We start from the raw sequence: 21,005 nt of genomic DNA on the forward strand, positions 1-21,005 counted from the left end.
ATTCATTGAAAAAAAGAGATTTTCCTTCAAAAATAAGGACATTTCTAAGTGACCCCAAACTTTTGAACGGTATTGTATTGACACACGTCTGCCAATATCTTGAGGGACCACAAAAAGAGATTTCCTGTGGTTCCTGAGTAACTCTGACTGGTGTTAATCTCATTTCTGGTGATTTCAAATGAAAGAAGAATGAAAACGTCTGCTCAGCTTTGAGTTTTTACAAGAAAACACTCCTGCTTTTTTATTTCTTTATCATTTTTATCATCACTTGTTTTATTCACTCAGTTCCTCATCCTCTGAAGTCTGTATTTAGAGTAAAACTTATAGTAGAAATCGTGCCTCGAACACTGAGCGTTGGCAGACGATTACAATCGTAACACCAAATGCCGCCGGGTAAGAGAAAAATGGCAGGCCCCAAAAAACCTCAGTGTTCTGTTTCTCGATGGGGAGCCCTGGCCCCCCGATACCGCTGAGCCCTGGAGCCGTGCCAGGACGGTGATTTGAAGAATTCCTCTGGTTTGCGTGGGCCTTGAAGTGCCCTCTTTACACGCGATGCGACTCAAAAGAAGCAGAAAGATCACAGAGAGGCAGTCGCAGCTTGTGCAGTCGCAGCTCTACAGCTGGCAACTGTCAACGGACGCCAAGCTTCCCTCACATGACCTCTTGAACCTCTTGTGTGCTGCGTTTTTGTGCGAAGGTTATGAGCACGAAAAGAAAAATAGGGGAACACCGTCATCTACCCTGCTACGCCCGTGATGCTGTAACCCTTTCGACCTGGAGACACAGATACTGGTTATCCTCTCGTCTGTAAAATGCCAGACTGCCATGTTCACCAACATCCTCCCCCCACTAACGGCTTAATCTGGCTTCCCCCATCCACCACCACCACCAGTGGTTGCAGCTAGCTCATTAATGCCCAATCGTCCAGCTCTGGGACTCTTGTCGGAGGAGGGAGTCGGTGGGGGGAGGGAGGGAGGGAGCCCCCGTGTTTGAATTCCGCAAAGCAATTTGAATATGTAATGCACCGGCTGAGATATTATCACCCGAATCCCATTCGATGATTAAAGCGCACTTAAATTGCACTCACTTACCATCACTTCATAAGCAGGTTAATCCGCCCTCACAGATGTTTCATGACAACATATAGATTATTTCTGCTTTTTTTTTTTTTTTTTTTTTAAATGTTCCTGGATTAAAAATATAAATAAAAAAATGCACCTCCGCTACGAAAACTGTCTTTTAAGTCTTTCATGCACAGAGACAACAGGCGCAGATAGACATGAGGGCTCCCTGGGGTTCGCCAGTTCCCCTGCCTCCTCCTCCTCCTCCTCCTCCTCCTCCTCCCCCCCTCCCTGAACAAAGCTTTCCCAGTTGCGAGCCTGACCCAGTAACCTGGCTAACAGCCTGAGGGTATAGAGTACCGTGTCTTACGGCTCGTGTGAGCACACGGCGCCCCAACGTTTGTGTACAGTCCTTTTCCGTCAATACAGCTTAGAACAGCTTCTCTTTAGATGGGGGGGCCCTGATTGTGCGGTGAACCTGTAGTAGTCCTAGAAGCAGCAATGGCAGGCAGGGTTTGTGCTAACCTGGCCTCGACACTGGCGTCTTTCTTTACCTCCGTTCCGCAGGAATGTTCCGTGGTACCTGCTTTCTATGTAAACTATGCAATCCAGGTTATTTGACAAAACCGCAAATCTGTGACACCTTCTCCATAGGATCTGGGCTTCCGACGTTCCCCTCAAAAATTGTCCAGAAAGGAGCTTAAAGTAGACATATTATACCCTATTTCTAGTTCCCTGGTGCCCTAATGAACATGTCTGTGACATGCTTTGGTCAAAATATATTAAGGATGAAGCACCACAGCAGTTTAATTAGGGCTGGGCGATATATCGGAAAAATGTATCGTTATCGAAATTTACGACGATAATCGACGTCATTTTGCCGTTATCGATATATTCGATAATTCAAAAAAAAATAAAAATAAAAGTAGTTTTTGGCAGAGTGTGTAGGTAGGCAGGCTACCTGTATGTTCATGTACCTTTAAGACACTCAGACACTTATATCAGGCAAATGGTCAGTTATTCAAATTAGGCGATTTAGCAACTTCAAACATATCGTTCATTTATCGTTATCGAGGTCAGCTGCTCGACATATCGTGATATTGATTTGAGGCCATATCGCCCAGCCCTAAGTTCAATCACCCTGCCCAACAGCCCTGTTCAGAACGCTCGCTTTTGAGTGCCTGTCTCTTTAAATGCAAATGAGACACAGGAAACTCCGGCAGCTAACAGCAATTAGCATTTGGAAAAGCCATCATTTGCGGACTGTAGCCGGCACATTGCCGTCATATATAAAATGTATCCACTGGACACGTAAATCCTCTGAGGCTGGAAGTTTGTGTAGCGTACTTTTTTGCGTACGTTGGGGCCACCCTTTGCCTGGAAGTTCCGCACATTCTCCTGCTGCTGTGTCACAGACACATGCGTAGACACTGTAATATTCTCATTAGGGCCTACTACGATTGTTAAAAAAAATAAAGAAACAGTGATATCAGGAGGTAATACAATTGTACAATTATTTGTGTTTGCTTGGGTTATATTATTTCTTGGTTAAAAAATCCTGCTAACCACACCAATGACAATTTGGTGGCAAAAAAAGTCCCCAAAGCCACAAAACGTTACCGTTTTTTTTTCTATCTCATAAAATGTATTTTGTTTCTCTTAGTTTAGGAATTCTAGTGAATGTGTCGTTAACTGCTCCACGGTTCATACATTTGTCGGTAGATAATCAGTAGAGTTTATGCCGTCCCTGGGTTAGAGTCGTTTTGGGGATTTTCGTGTCTATGAAGCCTTTTCTTTCGTGTTTACCGAGGAAGTAAAATGTCAGTTTAGTTAGTTCTGTGTCCACACAGTCCGGGGTTGCTTTAGTAGGTCAGGTCCTAGGTTCAGCAAACCTCATGTGCCCAGAAATTGGGAACAGGCGACTACCAAAATATACGGAATGAGGTCTTTTTATGCCTCCAGCATTAGCATTGCAGGGTCTGCTGGAGCCAATCCCACATGACATAATACAAAATGGTGCGGTAACAACCTGGACAGGTCACCAGTTCCATCTCAGGGGGCCAAAAACAACCGTTCACACTCGTGCACACTCTACACAGAAAGGCCAAACCGTGGACAAACCACGATTCCCTTCTTGCCACTATCCCTTCGTGCGGCCCACGGCCAGTGTTCGTCAGGCTCAAATTAAGAAAGAGCAGTTCAGGGGAACATGAGATGTCATTTTCACCACATGGATTGTCCACCACAGAGTCCAGACCTTACCAGGAGAAGACAAAAACATGAACGACACTGGACCGAACTAAACGTGTGTGACATTTTTGAAGCATTTCGAAGCGACGACGTGAGGAAAGCATCCAAAACTAAACGGTAGTCTAAACAAAAAAAAGGCCAAGTGTGTGACTTCAGTTTGGCCGGTGTATGCGAACCACTAAACTCATCCTGACATTTGGAAGGTCTACGTCCTCCTCCTCTTCCTCGTGCTCGTGGACGCACGTGAGCGTCAGAAAACCGTCACAAGTATCAGCTCCGTGGTGAATCAGACCCAATTAGAGCATTCAATTTCTGAGGCATTAGGGAAGAAACATGCAAAACATCTTACCCCCTGGCTCCCCTTGAAGCAAATCGCTGGCTGACTCGACAGCGGTGCCTGAGGAAAGAGAGACAACAAGAAGGAACCTGTCATTGATTCAGAAAGCTTGATAATCAAATTACAAAGAGAACATACAGTGTATTATTTTTTTCTAGCTCTGCTCAGTGGTTAAGTTTCCTCATAAAAAGCCTCTCAGTTCTCATTTATGTGTCGTTTTCAGCTCGTGAAATCAAAAAGCAGATCCCAGTGAAACTCTTTCTATGGTTTATTTTGTGGGTTTCTACTTCACTCCTCTTTAGAATCACAGTAAACCTGGTTCTTTCTATTAAAATCATCAATAAAGTGTCGGCATGATACCTGGTTAATAGGTGGGAGACTATGATGATTGATAGCACTCTTAATTTATTATTAATGGTTTTGGGTGGAAATCTCCCCCCTTATCTTGGAGCGTTGCTCTGATTTTGCGCCGCATTTAATATTGAATGGAATAATAAATATTAAAGGATGTAATATAGTGCTGTATGTTTGTGAGGTTTTTTTTGTTTTTTTCAAACACAGCTGAATAAAACCTGGATCACGAGAGGGTTCGAGATTAGCAGGTTAAAAATTGGATTATTAATTATTTTTAGTTATATAGTGAGATTAAATTCACAATAACTGGTCGATTAACATGCTCCTAATTTTAATTTGTAAGACTCCCTTGTTTAAAAAATTTCAATTCTCAACGTCAATTAATAATTGATGATATACTCTTACTGATAACTGGTGCTAGCGGCGCGTGACCTCATGTTTACGTGACTCCCCGATTGTTAAAATGACTCTCTAAAGTAACGCTAACCTTTAAAAACAGAGGCACACATACGCAGTACACAGGTACGCTGGTTATTCGTAGCGATGTATCTCTTTTCGTTTCATAAACAGACCGTTACAGTTCGACTGTCGGCATGCTAACTGGCGCTAAAGGAGCTAACGGAGGCTAACTGGTAAACGGTGCCTGGACTCGTAAACATGACGTCGTCATCATGCACGTCTTTTTCTGGTCAGTCGTCATGGAAACGCGGCGTGCGTTAATGTTAGCGCCGTTAGCACTGGAAGACATTTTGGGGATGTAACACTCACTTTTGCTAGGTGTTTTTTTTCACCGTTTTTGGATTTTTAACTCATGTGATGACGTGTTTAAGAATCACACATGCAGTGAAACGTTCATCTTGAAGACCGTCTGCATTCATACCAGCACCACAGAGACGCGTCATGTAACCATTACAGCACCACATACAGGCCTGGCATAGATATTACAGTCATTTAAAGTCATTTTTTTCTTTATGTTTATGGAAAACCTTTCAGGGAAAGTTCTGCTGTTTCACATTTGATATTAGGGGTGGGTAATATGTCGATTTGGTGATAAATAGTCGCTCAATACGATAATCGTTACATGCTGGGTTAGGGTTGTTGTTAAATTTTAACTTTTGGACAAAATAAGACCTAATTTCGAGGCTTGAGAAACACCAATCAGCGTTTTCTGACGTTTTATGGCCCAGACAAGTATATGAATGATCGCTAAAATGAAGTTGCAGCTCTGTTTTTATTGACATAAAGTGTGCATAACTGGCACTTAATTTACTGGTCCAGACTAAAAACGCAGTGTTCAAACGCAAACTGGGCCAGCTGCATTCTTAAACTTCCCCCGATTCCAAAAACACTGCGGTAATGTGGACGGCAGGCGCACAACACCCAGAGCTGGATTTATGTGCTGCTGTTGTTGTTTTTTTTGACACAATAACAGCGTAATGTGGACAACACAAAGCCGTGATCATCAGAAAACAAACACATGTGTTTTAATAGGAAATCTCACATCACAGTGAGACGCTTTTACAGGGGAAAACTTTTTTTTTTTTTTTTTTTTCTCTCGCTGAAGGGAAGCTGTCACAGGCCGAGAGTGTGTGTGTGTGTGTGTGTGTGTGTGTGTGTGTGTGTGTGTGTGTGTGTGTGTGTGTGTGTGTGTGAGCTCTGTGAAGTTTACTCTCTCTTCACAGACCAATGAGCTCTGGAGCTGGGCGGGCTTCCAGGCGTGTAAAGGGCAACAAACAATTATACACAAGGGCTGAGCAGCAACTTGCCGAGCCCTGTGGGCCAACTGCAGACTCCAGAGACGACAGACACACATGTGTACACACAGCTGTAGAGTAACAGAGTACAAATACTTTGCTACTCTACTTCAGTGTACGCGTCTGTACTCCACTACATTTCCTCCAACTGTCTTTGCTGCACATTACTACCAAATAAAATCAGAAGAAGAAGAGTTGGTATTATGGCCTGTATATATATATGTATATATATATATATATATATTTAAAGACACATTTGGTTTCATGAGCTTTCACCACAACGCGAGTTCAACTTTTATTCGTGTTGTTTTACTCATTTTGACAGTGTTGTTTTTCTACCCTAACCCTTACTAACCCTAAACCTAACCCTAACCCCATATTTTAGACTTAACTGCACTTTTGTGCAACTCTGTGCGTTTTAAATAAAAATTTGATTGGATACAGTTTTACCATTCACACATTCCAACATGGGGGTTAAGTGTCTTTGCTCAAGGGCACGTATTATAGACTATGACAGGAATTGAACCCGCAACCTTCCAACTGAAAGACAACTTGACCTACACTCTAAGAAGTAAAAGTGCTCAGTCGAACCATATAAGGTTCTTCGGCTTGTCCTCATTGTTGGCTCCAGGTAGAACCTGTTTATAAAGGTTCCACCAAGAACCTTGAAAGGGTTTTTAAAGGGTTCTCTGGATCAAAATGGTTCTTACTGGAACCATTAGTGTTACCAAGAACCCTTTTCAGAAGCAAATGGTTCCAGGTAGAACGTCAGCCCTTGTAGAAGGACCCTTATTTTTAAGAGCCACCGTTGCACATTAATTAATTACATTTTATATCAGAAAATGACTTTTGATACTTACTTAAGTACAGTAAATGTCATATACTTTAAGACTTTTACTGAAGTAATATTGTTATTACTATTATTTTTAGAAGTGACTTCTGGTAAAGGTACTTGTATTTTTTTTTACTCAAGTATGCCGTTTAGGTACTTTATAGAACACTGTGTGTTGTTTTAACTCTTACTGTATTATGGTCCTGGAACGTGACGCACGCGCAAATGCACTTATTTGTTTTGACGGCTCGTGAAAAAGCAAAGCAAACGCTGCTGCTGCTGCTGCTGCTGCGAGACTATAACTGTCTTATCATGCGTTTCTGTGGAAGGGAGCGAGGGCAGACTAAATGATTCCAGTGTAATCTAATGGACCGTAAACGCAAACGATAAAAACTAAAACACAGGAGCAGAATCAGCGCGTTAAAAACAACATTGTCCACCATTGTGACAATCACAATAACAGCTGTATGTTAAATATAAACAACAACAACAACATGCTTTCCAAAGCAAACCACTGTCACATGGGAACTTTAAATTAAATCCTTTACAGCTCCAAAATAATAAAAAAAAAAAAATAATTACATATATATTATTATTATTATTATTATTATTGCTTACTGTGTGGTTTAATGCACTAACCCTCCGTGAATCCATGTGTATGATGTTATTATGATGACAATAAATCAAGCTCGCGCTGCCGTCTATTGTAACAGAGCCAGAATAAACCAGTGCCGCGAGCTGTGCGCGAGACGCATTGATCCGTCCACATCAAAGTGTCACTTTAACTTTACTTTGTTATTCCAACAACAATAAGAAGAAGAAGAAGAAGAAGAAGAAGAGGAAGAGGCGACTGTGTTTGCAGTCTCCGGAGTTAGAGACAGAGGATACACGGAGAGAGAAAACACACACACACACACACATATATATATATACATATATATATATATATATATATATATACGCAGACAAAAGTTGAGTCATTTCTAGTACCTTCAGGTTCTGGTGGGCTTCCAGGGTCCGGATGGCGGTGTCAGTGAGTTTGACGTGGTACAGAGTTTGGTTGGGAGCGTTTTTGTGGATCTGTCCACAGGAGAGTCCATAGCGATGCTCCTGTGTGAGCGCTGCCATTTCTACAACTGAGCCTCACTGGTGACATTCAGCCTGAGAGACGTCACAGAGAGAGAGAGGGAGGGGGCGGGGCTAACACACACACGCACACACGCACCACCACGCACGCACACACACACACACTGGCACACAGCTATTCCTCTGAGGACACTACATTCACTTCCATTCCTAACGGACAGACTAAATATAGCATTGTCCCGAGTCTCCGTGAGTCCACTGCAGTCCTCACAAGGTCGGTGCCGGCTAAAGGTCCTCAAGAGGCCACACATACAAGTAAACACACGCATACACTCGAACTCGTTTTTGTATTTTAGCAGGGACACTTCATAGATATAACCCATTCCCATTGTTTTTTCGATTAATCGAGGACGCAAAATTATTATTTTTCTTTATTATTTTCTAAAAAAAAATTATTTGTATATATGTATGTATATATATATATATATATACATATATATGTGTGTGTGTGTGTATATATATGTATTGTATATATATGTATGTATGTATATATGTATATATATATATATAAATATATAGGGTTCCACCCTCATATATATATATATATATATATCGTTATAGCATTGCTAAAACAACAAATCTATCGGTGGCCTCAGACTTCTGCACAGTACTGTATATATATATATATATATATATATATATATATATATATATATTTTTTTTTCAAATCCGATTACTCAATTAATAGAGAAATTATCGTTAGAATACTCGATTACAAAAATATTGAATAGCTGCAGCCCTTGTAAGCTACATTAAATCAGCTAACATCAACGTTTACGTTAGCATGTGCCGGAAGTGCTAGCGACTGGATGCTTTGGTTATCGGAGTAATTGTTGCAGCCCTTGTTAACTTAACCTTTTAACACCTACGGCTCAAAATGTCTGTCTGCACTTTAAGACTTATTTTAGTCATAAAAGGGCCAGAAAATGTGAGTGAGTCTAATGCAAACTGTATTAAAGGGTTAACCAGTTCCTAAGAAATGAAACAAACTGGTTTTTATGTTTTAGTGGGGACACTACATTCCCTCGCTCCTAACCCTAACACTTCGCAGCAGAAATTAAAATGTCATCTCTTAACTTAACAAGTTTCTCAGAAACTAGGTTCTGCCTTACTACTGCAGGGAAAAGGTCCTTAAGAGGCAACAAATACAAGTTCACAAACACAAAGTTGTTTTTATATCTTAGTGATGACACATCATTCCCTCGTTCCGTACCATAACCTTAACCATCACAACTAAGTACCTAACCCTTACCTTAACCGTAAAACCAGGTCTTAACCCCCAAAAGAACCCTTAAAGATAGGTTTTTATGTTGTTGTTTTTTGGACCTCACAAAGATATAAACACATGTACACACACACACACTTTGACTCAAGCTTTTCAGGTCACCCTCTTTGCCTCTTTGGCCACTCGGGCCCCCAGAGTTTCCAGCCTGTATTTATCTGGTCTCTGATCTATTTTTTCACCCTGTGTTCAATCCAAGTCGCCCTCTTCCAACTGTATTTTAGAAAATACACCCTTTTACACACGCTGTAGTTTTGAAGCTGAGAGACGTGGATGTTTAAACACACAGTCGATGATAACGATATTCAATGTAAATGTAATCATGAAAACCTGCTTTTATCCACAGGTGATTGTTAAGTATGAATCTGGACTAAATTTACTAGCAATACTCAAATTTAAGACGAAATCATTCATTTTTAACAGCATAATTGAACTGATTGTCTTCTTATTTAATGAACTGATTAATTTGACATTTAATATACGCTTGAATGGCGTTTTACGTTATCTGGTTCAGGCCAGTTTCCACACTGTTGAGTGGTTTAATCCTTTTTTTTTTGATGATTTTAGGAACGTACCATACTGTGCTTCACATCATCATCATCATCATCATCACACGTACTAATCTGAAATTAGCTGTCGAGAAAAACCGAGAGTAAAAGAAAAGCCTCATAGTCTCCTCTGACATTCTGATATGTAGTTGAGCAGACATAGCAACGCCATCAAGTCAAAACAACCTCAACTTAAAGTGTATACTTCATCATTTAAAAAGGCAAACGCGGATCTGGATTAATTTAATCCAGATGGAAAGCAATGCTTTGAGAGTGGATTAAAGATCACATCCGCACGTCCAATAAAGACGTGTTTGTTTACAAGGAGGATGATGAAGTTTAAAGGTGCATTATGTAATAAATCTAAATCAACTGGCCATAAAATCCTCCTAATATGTCACAGAGACTCAGGAATAATGTTCATATAACAAACTGAACTCACCAACAACAACAGTACAGACAAAATATTTGCATAAAAAAAAACATTTTGCAGACTGAAAATCATGATTATGTTTTGAAATCATGTTTTTGCATGTGGCGTCTACCAATCATTGCAGTCAGTAGAGTCTCAGCTGCCGAGCAACCACGGGTTGCCAGTTATGTCAGAAAAACGAAACTTCAAAGACCTCTGTGTTTTGAATTTGAATGTAGTAACTGTTTTTGGCCACATTCTTACATATGGCACCTTTAAGTATTATATATATATATGTTCTTATAGTACTGAAATGGAAATATGATGAGTGCTGGTGCATTAAATGCATTCAATTTCAATTTTAATTACGCTACCTGATATACAAAATTGTAAATATTTAACCTGCATCTCTTTAGCAGCGATAGCAAGTATGAAAATCATAGAAAATGTGATTCTCCGGGACGTTCGTGCCGTAAATGCAGCAAACAACTGTGTAATCTGTGTTTTAGAGCGTGCACTCTTCAGCGTCTTGTTTCTTAAAAAGTGAAAATAAGAAAAGTCCCATTGTAGTTTTAAAGTTAGTGCTCGTATCTCCACAGATCTTCCTGCTAGATTGCATTCATGGAAACAGCGTTGTGGGACGCAGCGGTGAAGTCATTAAGAAGCTTACAGGCGTTCTGACAGATTAGGTTTTTCTCTTCTAAATCCTGCAGATTACCTCTGCACTAGCCTGTTGGCTGAGAGTTCTGCTGCTGCCGCTGCTGCTGCAACTGTGCTTCGCCCGTTTCTCTGCGTTGATAATTTATGGCGTCGCCGCCGCCGTATCGTTTGGACTAATGTAGACTAAGACGGACGCAAAGCGGGACACGGAGAAGGTCAAAGTGCAGATGGGCTGCGAGTGGGACACGGCTATAAAAACTGTGAAGGAAACCGGGATTGAGGGATGTATTCTGAGTTGGATTTAAAGGATCACAGCATGGATTTTTTGGATTTTTACAGAGCGTAGGCGGTAGAAATTGGGTTGGCGACAGAAGGACAATCATAAAGGTGGCGGAAGATTGGCCTCGACAAGGAGGATTAGCTCTTTCGTAGATGGTGTCCATCGCTCTCTGAGGTGAAATGGAGACAGAGCCACGCCGTGAAAAGCATGACGACCCCGCAATGGAGGCCGCAGAGTCAGTGGTAAGGCGAGCCATTTCTGCGTCTGTCTACAAGGACGGTGACACTGAGCTGCACCGTGGGCCTTCAAAGGAAGGCAAAGGCAAGGAGACTGAAACTGTGAGCGCTGAGATAAAGGCCGTCTCCGATCCTCCGCCAGAAGGCGGAGAAACGGAGTGCGAGGACAGGAGGAAACTGAAAAAGACAAACAGCTGGAAGATGGTGAGATTTCAAGACCCATCGCAGGACGACGAAATCTCGGAGAGGGACAGCTCAGCAGAGGGTCTCTTCCCGGATTACGCCGTAAAAGAGTGGACATCCTCGACCTTTAAGGAGCTGTTTGTGGCAGATGACTGGCAGGACATCACAGGTGAGGACACATCATTGAGAGTGACTACTTTTAATTGTGTTCAACCTACACTATTCATTATTCCTGACACAGAGGACCAGCTCTTGAGGAAGAAGGTGCTGAAGCCCGTGTCCATGCACGCCGCGCGCCCCACCTCGGGCCTGGAGGTCACCGTGAAGATGCAATCCATACTGGAGGACCGGACTGTGGTGGAGAAGGACTGCAAGCTGGTGTTTGTTATCGGAGACAGCGACGTAAACCAGGTGAGTCCTTTAAAAACACCCCCCAAAAAAAGTCTCATCAGGGTGGAACGCTTATGTCGCATTATTGGCTATAAAAATAGGGTAAGGTGAGTTCAGAGGAGCGGCTACGAGATGCATCCAATGACCCTCATCAAGAAAGAGATGCACCACATACTTAGAAATCGTTAAGTCACTGGAGGTGGTATCAGTTTACTGTTATGCTATTGTTCAACTTGCTATATATACACTACCGTTCACAAGTTTGGGCTCACCTATACAATTGTTTTCCATGAAAAGTCACACTTTTATTCATCAAAAGAGTTGCAAAATGAATAGAAAATACAGTCAAGACATTGATAAGATTAGAAATAATGATTTTTATTCACAATAATAATTTTTGCTTTCGTCAAAGAACCAGCAACACTGTTTTCAGGTGTGCTAGCATACTTGCAAAAGGGGTTTTCAAGGGTTTTCTAATCATCCAATAGCCTTCTAACGCGATTAGCAAACACAATGTACCATTAGAACACTGGAGAGATGGTTGCCGGAAATAGGCCTCTATACACCTATGTACATATTCCATTAAAAACCAGACGTTTGCAGCTAGAATAGTCGTTTACTTATTATTTTAATGTTATAGTCATTGAAAAAAAGTGTTTTTTCTTCTGAAATAAGGACATTTCTAAGGGACCCCAAACTTGTAGGATGTGTTTGTGGATCCAAGTAAATGAAATGTATTGAAATAAATGTGTGCATCATTTTCCAGGACAATCAATCCAGATAAAAGTCAGATGACCATCCACATCAATACGATTAATCATGCAGTAGTTATTGCAATATGTCAGCTAGCACTAACCTGTGTCTTTATTTTGGTCGCTTAGTCAAACTCAGAGGTGAGGGAAACATCTGAGGTGCTCATAAAATCAAGTGATTGCTGAACCAAGTTGTAAAAAAAGTTCCTTTTACAGCCACGACTGCGCTAATGGCCGGAAGATGAACGCACGTATCAGCGTTTTTGTTTATCAAAAAGTAAAGACTAAATTTACTCAAGTTTCCACTATTGTTTGAACCCGTTTGACAGCGAGCGTCTTTGACGTTACAGGTTTACGCACTGCAGCTTTAACTCCCTGGCAGCAGCTTTCATGGGCAATAAAAAAAATGTGGAACACACTGTATTATTTTTGTGTATTGATAGGGAAAAAAGCTGCGGGCACTTTTAATTAACACGTTGCGACTTTGACACCTGTAGGCCCTGGAGGAGTGCGCCATATCCATGCAGAAGGGCGAGATCACATTACTGCTCGCTGATTCACAGTACGCGTACGGACGTTTGGGAAGGTAAGGACTTTCCAGCTCGTGTGACACGAGTACAAGTCGAGGCACGATTTGGGCCATTTATGTTCTTTTATGTTTTTTTTTTCTGATCTGATTGTAATCTCAGTTTGTGAGAGCCAGGCTTCTTATACCTGCCGCTGTGTGGGTGCAGCCTGGTTATCCCAGGGTTGCAGGGTTAATGAACCATAAACAGGAGCAGATGGCTTCCTCCTGACACCATTCAGAGGCAGCCTATCCGTGGTGTGTGTGTGTGTGTGTGTGTGTGTGTGTGTGTGTGTGTGTGTGTGTGTGTGTGTGTGTGTGTGTGTGTGTGTGTGTGTCTAACCTCACAAACCTATGGGAGGAGACCACTCATGTTACAGCCAATGGCTTAGGTTTATAACCTTTACACCATTTACGAGCCAGTGCAAACACAGTGTTGGGGTGGGAGGTGTGTCGCGCCGTTGAGAACCCATTGTTTATGGGTTTTCGTGTTGACTCAAGATAAAGTGAGCGCCGTCGTGATTTTAGGTGAAATTGTGTGTGTGGCATTAAAAACATTGGTTTCTGAATGTTGCAGGAGAAAATGTGTGTAATTTGATTTCATTTGTCTGCACGTTATCACCAGTATATATAAGGCTTTTCAGTATATGAAGCTATTTTTTTTTATATATATATAAATAGCCAAATTATGATGAGTCATGCAACTCCTGCAGTCATTAACAGTATTAGGGTACAACGGTACTTACAAACACTCAGTGTGCAGCCATGTGTGGTTTGTGAGTGCACAGCAGTTTCAATTTAAAAGCTCAACGGACCCAAACTGCCGAGCTGTACGAGTCATGCCGAGCTCAGTGCAGACGGTGAAGGCACATAAAAAAAACCAAAAAAAAACGCTGCTCACATGTTCTGAAAACACTATGTTGTTGCTTAGTGTGTGTGTGTGTGTGTGTGGAGTTGGTGTCTGGAGTCTCGCCCTCGGTCTTAAGTGGCAGAGAAAATGGGGGAGGCGGGGGAGGGAGGGAGGGGGGGGTGGGTCGAGAGAGACAGTGGGAGCTTAGGTAATGATTGTTTTGATGCAGCTGATTAGGGTCTGTGTGCTGTGGAGTCAGATCTTGCGTGTCAGACAATCAGCGATTCATGCCAGGGTCTTTAAACGTCAGATTCGCTCGCTGAGGTCCCGTACATGAATATGTGAAAATCAATTGGAATATACTTGAAAATACTATGTTGCGAACTTTAAGGCCGTTCACTGTCTCAGCTGAAGGACTGAAGGGGTCATTTAATGTCAAATACTGAATATACCACTGATAATTATGTTTGTGTAAGTGTATAATCACAAACCTATGTACTTTACACAAGGCCACCATCTTGTCCTGTTTTACATTTTGAAGTGGAAGCGTTCTATGCTAATGAAGGCATATGAAGGCATATGATGGCCCATCGTAGTTCCCTGTCTCACATGCCAGTTCTTACACACTGGAGCTTTAAAGGAATTGTTTGACTTTTGGGGAGCGTCCTTTGATTGGTTGTTTTTTTTTTTTGTCAACAACAGTGTGCACTAAATATGAAGCTAAAGGCCACATTATACTTCTCCGACTGCTTAATGCGTCATCCGACTGCGTAACAACAGAGACCCGTCGAGCCTTCATAGTTCTCCATCGTGGTGCCGGATACGCGCTGCAATTTCCCTCCCGATCAGTAGGGGTCGCTACGCAAGGTTGTGAGCAATGGCATCCGAGAGAGAAAGACTGAAACAGTGGCCGTTTCTCACCTGAAATTAATATTTTTCTGACCCGGAACGCAGTTTTAAGATCATTTGAGGCGAGAAATTAGCCATTGAGAGTCTAAACATGTGGTTTGTGTATTAAGATATTTATAGTTTGGCAGCGACTTTGTCGGTGGTGATCAGCTCCGCCTCTGTGGACGCTCGGTGCTCACTGTGAGCCGGCACAGAGCATCGTTATCTCGGCCTGTACTGAGGGACAATCGCAGCTCTTGCCATCTTTGATGTCCCTTGACGGAGTGACGGACACTTACTTAAAAATATTTTGTGCAGCCGGAGACGACGCAGAGGGCTCTGCGTAACCTACGTAGAGCACTTTACGCAGGAGTATAAATTGGGCTTAAAACCAATATGTGGCTAACTCAGCTTAGCTGGTAACACAAAAAAACAGGAAAACAAGCCACACATCTGTGTTCTAAGTGGAACAAATTACAGCAACTGGTAAATTATTTATGTTTCCAAAATCTGTGTATCCACTTGGAACAGTACCAAAATAACTGGCCCCAACTGTTCCATGTTTTGGTACCCTTCCCTTGGGGTACCAGAGCAACGGTACGCTATGGTACGGGTGGAGCAAGACCAACAGAAAAAGCTAAAAGTTAGTCCCTTGCGACCAGTGTTTCGCGGTATGTTCTCAAACAGAGCTCGACATCGTATTGAGACAAACAGCCATGAACCGTTCCAAACTTTACCGTACTGTACCAAACCGAACGGTACCATAATGGAAACGTGCCACTAATGTAGTGGTCCAGCACCCAAAGAATGGTCTGTTGACAGCGAAATATCATTTTCTTGCGACTACAGTAGTGGAATGAGAAACAGACGCCATGCGCCATGTTTAAATATATCTTGTATTACAACAGAGAGTCCATTTGTTTTCCTCGCTGATATGATGTCATGGTTTTTGCTGAGCTGACACAGCCATCATTGTTCACTTCTACCTACGATGGAAACTGAAGCGAGATCAGGGTTTACATTTACTTTTACTTTAGGGTTTAGTGTTCCAAACCTTAGCATGAACAGAGAACAGCATATTAAGTGCTCGGTGGAAACATGTCTAAAGCTAGATTGTTGTAGCTTTGAACGCGACAAACAAACAAACAAACACAATATCGGGCTGAACTTCTTATTTTTCTACTCACAAAAAAAAGAGGAAGTATTTGAACATATTAGCAGACAAAGATTACTGGAAGAGAGAGAGAGAGAGAGAGAGAGGCATCATGTTTCAGGATTGATTTGACAGGCTCAGTGTGTCTGTGCTGTAAAATGACAGAAACACAATGAGGGAAAATCTCATTAGCCTCTCTCTGTTTTCGGGGGAGATACATTGATTGAACTCTGTCAGTCGTCTGTTGCAAACAGTGCCGCTAAGAGCACTTCACAGTTATTTATCAGACTGTGGGTAAAGCCTGTCAGACGGTTGGATTCAACACTGCTCACTGGAGTGGTCTGTTGCTTGGTGAGCGGGGGATGGGCCGGCTGCTGCGCGCTCATGTGATAATGATAATGAAACTAATGGAAAAGTCTTTAGAATGTACCTGATTGATTGCAACCGACATGCCCGTCAGGACTAAATCGACTTCAAGAAACTGCGACATTTTTCCCTGTGAGACATTAAAGCCCCCGTGACTTGGAGAGCAGCGATGACTAAACGTGCTTGTCTTTACAAGGCACGGCAGCATGCGTCAAAACCATTCCCCACTGAGACGTACTGCTTAGTCAGAGGCATGCACTCGATCACTTCAGCTGGCATCTCACGATCACAGGAAAGTGGAAACTAGCATCTGTTTGTGGACAGTCACGAATGAAACATTTAAAGTACAATTCAAGTCAATTCGATTCAATTCAAATTTATTTGTGTCACACCAAACATAACATACATTATCTCAAGGCACCCGTTTTTCCCTTTCACCCCAACCGGTCGAGGCAGATGGCTGCACATCTTTGAGTCTGGTTCTGTCAGAGATTTCTTCTTCTGTTAAGAGGGATGTTTTCTCTCTCCACTGATGCCTAGTGCTTGCTTATTTTGTGAATTGTTGGGTTTCTCTGCTCTCTGCATGATGTCGTCTATGTACAGTGCCTTGAAATGATGTATGTTGTGATTTGGTGCTATACAATTTGAATTGAATTGAATTGAGTTGGTCATCCAGGAGAGACTCAGAGTTGAACCGCTGCTCCTCCGCATTGAGAGAAGCCAGATGAGGTGGCTTGGGCACCTGGTTAGGATGCCTCCTGAATGCTGGGAAGTGGCACTGGGGAAGACCCAGGACTTGCTGGAGAGACTATGGGCCACTTTCAATTCCTATCTTAACCCTCAAGCTCAACCCTTATCTTAACTGGCCCTCAAAACCAAGTGTTGAGGGTTATTTTGTCACTTAGAAATGGGACACCCCTTAAATGCAGATACGTCTTCAGACTGCGGGGGGCAGAATAACGCGAAAGCTGCGTCCAGTCTGTGAACTCCGATCCGTTTGTCAGTCAAGTTATTAGGTTGTCAGTTAGTTATAAGATGATACTCATACAAATACCACAACCACGGACATATTCAGCTGACAGTTACCACACACCACGACTTATTGAAAAGTAAACCATAGCAAACGATCACTTGTCCGCACCGGCCGGCTATTGACAAAAGATCGTAAAATAAAAATAAATGTTACGCAACAATGACGTCAGTAATCCATAATATGGGCCTAAACTAAGATAATACAATGGTTTTCATCATTTTTATATCTCTATTAACAAAGAAAATACTTCATTTGTATCACAATCGCTTCGCTGCTTTCGACGCCATCTTTCTTATGTGAAAACACGCAATGCATTCTGGGTAGCCCTTGGTCCCAAGGGTGGTCTCGGAAAATCTCAATATTGAGGGCGATACAGCCCTTAAACTTGCCCCTCAACTTAATTTTTCTGAGAATCGGGACAGCACTTGCACTAGAGGGAGCACGCATTTTTGAGATTGAGGGTTAAGCAAGGAATTGGAATTCACCCATTGTCTCTCGGTTGGCCTGGGAACGCCTCGGGATTCCCCCAGAAGAGCTGGACGAAGTGGCCCAAAGTCTGGGATTTTTTTAATGAATATAAAATTAAATGAATCAGAAATGCACTCTATACATTGTTAATGTGGTAAACGAATATTCTAGCTGCAAACATCTGGTTTTTAATGGAATATGTACATAGGTGTATAGAGGCCCATTTCCAGTGTTCTAATGGTACATTGTGTTTGCTAATGGCGTTAGAAGGCTATTGGATGACCCTTGAAAACCCTTGTGCAATGATGTTAGCACAGCTGAAAACAGTTTTCCTGGTTCTTTGAAAGGGCAAAGTTATTATTTTGAATAAAAATCATTATTTCTAATCTTGTCAATGTCTTTTTTGTAACTATTTTGATGAATAAAAGTGTGACTTTTAATGGAAAACACCAAGAAAAATTGTATAGGTGACCCTAAACTTTTGACCAGTAGTATAAATTATTTTAAGTTCATGGATTGTAGGAAGACTAAAACCACAAGCTAAAAGGGGGATTATCGCCACCTAGTGTAGAGGAGGCAGACACAACTCATTCAGTCAATCGATTTCCCACTACTAGTGTTTGTTTACTGGGAACAAGTACAACGCTGGAAGTGAACTGGCACAGCTGTAAATGGAAAGTACTGACTCACAAATGTTCAGGGGGAGTTTGCCTCATCAGAACTGGACAGTCCCAAAGTCAACAACATTAAATGTCACAGGCAGCTGCTTTATTTACATCTCAACAAAAACCAAACTCGCAAAACTAGAAAACCGCAGCCGAGAGAGGCTGCACTATCTCCATTGTACAGAGAGCGTACACGACACAGTTCAGCGTTCCATCGCAACACAGTGAATTAGTGCACTCGCTGAATGGTTACGTTGGCCGCGTGTCAACAAATTAAAAGCAGTCCTAAACCCCGGCGCTGGCAGCAAACACGTTAGCGTACTCCTCTTGGCACGTTTGAGAACGAGCTCTATGGTGCACGTTGAAGTGGAATTAGTTGAATTACTGGCATCCGTCACAGTTAAATCAATAGTTGAATCCAAGTCTACATGGACAATTTCGACTCATCGTTAATCATGCATCTGTTTGCATCATTGCATTATGTCATTATGACACATACCACCGGGGCCAGTTTAGTCGCTTTGTAGCATTAGCAAGTGTGTGATGATGGAGATGTTTAATCAGGATCAGGTTCTGTGCAGACACAGAAACGTCAGTCTGGGGGATTCACAAATAGCAATGTTGTCTGTAATAATAGTAGTAGTTGGAGTGTCCAATTTAGACTGTGCATGTTTTTGGACTGTGGGAGGAAGCTGGAGAACCTGGAGGAGAATATGCAAACTCCATGCAGAAGAGCCCTTGTTCCAAGTGTGCTAACCACGACACCACAACGTGTGTGATCCAGATTTGACAACAAAATAATGGCACATCACCAGAAGTGGCTTAAAAATGCAACATTCGAGTATATGAGATCATCTCATCTAACTATAACAATAACCTAGAGCTGCAACTAACGAGTATTTTCATAATCGATTAATCTGTCGATTATTTTCACGAAAAATGTTCATCAGTGTTTGTCAAACCTGGAAATGATGATGTTCTTGAATGTCTTGTTTTGTCCACAAACCAAAATGTCATCAGTTTTTAATGATTTCTTTGTTATGTGGAGAAAAGAAACCAGACAATATTCACATTTAAGAAGCTAAAACAATCAGAGCATCAAAGAGCATCAAACAGATTATCAAAATAGTTGACGATTAGTTTAGTTATTGATTAATAATCGATTCATCGATTAATTGTTTCAGCTCTAACCAGGTTAGTTAACAGCGTCAACGTTAAGGCACATTAACGCATGACGACTGGCCGGAAAAAGACGTGCGCGACGGCATGTTTATGTGCCGCGGCACCGGAGTCCAGGCACCATTTACCAGTTAGCTCATTTAGCTCCGTTAGCTGCGTTAGCTCCTTTAGCACCGTTTTCTCCATATTTGCGCGCAAGGTCATGTTTACGTTCGGTGGCACCGGAGTCCAGGCACCGTTTACCTGTTGGCTCCGTGAGCTGCGTTAGCTCCTTTAGCGCCGTTCTCTCCATATACGCGCGTGAGGTCATGTTTATGTACCGTGGCACTGGAGTCCAGGCACCATTTACCAGTTAGCGCCGTTAGCTCCTTTAGCACCGTTTTCTCCATATTCGTGCATGAGGTCATGTTTACTTGCCATGGCACCGGAGTCCAAGCACCATTTACCAGTTATCTCCGTTAGCTCCTTTAGCACCGCTTTCTCCGTATTTGCGTTTGAGGTCATGTTTACGTGCATTGGCACCGGAGTCCAGGCACCAGCTCCATTAGCTTCTTTTAGCGCCGTTTCTCCATTTTCGCGCGCAAGGTCATGTTTACGTGCAGTGGCACCGGAGTCCAAGCCCCATTTTCCAGTTAGCTCCGTTAGCTCCTTTAGCACCGCTTTCTCCGTATTTGCGTTTGAGGTCATGTTTACGTGCATTGGCACCGGAGTCCAGGCACCATTTACCAGTTATCTCCGTTAGCTCCATTAGCTTCTTTTAGCGCCGTTTTCTCCATTTTTGCGCGCAAGGTCATGTTTACGTGCAGTGGCACTGGAGTCCAGGCACCGTTTAGCAGTTAGCTCCGTTAGCTCACTTAGCGCCGTTTTCTCCATATTCGTGCCAGAACCAGAATTCCTAGTACTACAAAAGTAAGTAGAACATCTCCAAAGGAAAAATGTTATGCTAATGCTAATATTAATGTCATCAAGAAAGGCTGAGATTGCCATTGCCATGGGACTTTCCATGCTGTGTTTTGGCAGCTGTGATGGTCAGGACCTGAACAAGGAGCTGTGTTGTGTGAGTGTGTGAAGTTGTAAAGGTAGACTGAGGTCGGCCACTTCGAAACAGGCATGTTTGGAACAGGCCCTGCGCTCGTCTTATAGACTTTAATGGAGCCGTAGAAAGAGTTCGGAGACACACCAGATGGCTATCATTGTCAGTTACTGAGAGGAAAAAACAAACAAGTCCTACTAGGAAGAGGAGAGAGAGAGGAATCTCCCTCTCTTTGACCTCAGGGGATGTGGGTCTGATGGCTGCTGCAGCCGTGATTAATCTAGACTTACGGATCGGGCTTTATAGTGGCAGGGCAAAGCCTGTTGTT

The 21,005-nt window shown here is 42.4% G+C and overlaps 2 protein-coding genes across 2 annotated transcripts in view; one reads left to right on the forward strand and one right to left on the reverse strand.

Annotated features, from left to right (window-relative positions):
* Nucleotides 1–7,744, reverse strand: part of LOC310930995 (RNA polymerase II elongation factor ELL) — a gene marked incomplete at its 5' end in the record, with an annotated part of 31,837 nt that extends 24,093 nt beyond the window's left edge. The window contains 3 exon segments of the mRNA XM_083894066.1: nt 3,661–3,708; nt 7,579–7,729; nt 7,731–7,744. Of these exon segments, the coding sequence (XP_083750192.1) occupies nt 3,661–3,708; nt 7,579–7,729; nt 7,731–7,744 (213 nt within the window).
* A 3,393-nt stretch (nt 7,745–11,137) lies between these two features.
* Nucleotides 11,138–21,005, forward strand: part of fkbp16 (FKBP prolyl isomerase 16) — a gene marked incomplete at both ends in the record, with an annotated part of 34,261 nt that continues 24,393 nt past the window's right edge. The window contains 3 exons of the mRNA XM_083893798.1: nt 11,138–11,504; nt 11,577–11,746; nt 12,975–13,063. Of these exons, the coding sequence (XP_083749924.1) occupies nt 11,138–11,504; nt 11,577–11,746; nt 12,975–13,063 (626 nt within the window). The remainder of the gene's footprint in view (nt 11,505–11,576; nt 11,747–12,974; nt 13,064–21,005) is intronic.

The sequence above is a fragment of the Microchirus variegatus genome (assembly GCF_963457635.1).
Source record: "Microchirus variegatus genome assembly, chromosome: 8".
NCBI classification, from domain to species: domain Eukaryota; kingdom Metazoa; phylum Chordata; class Actinopteri; order Pleuronectiformes; family Soleidae; genus Microchirus; species Microchirus variegatus.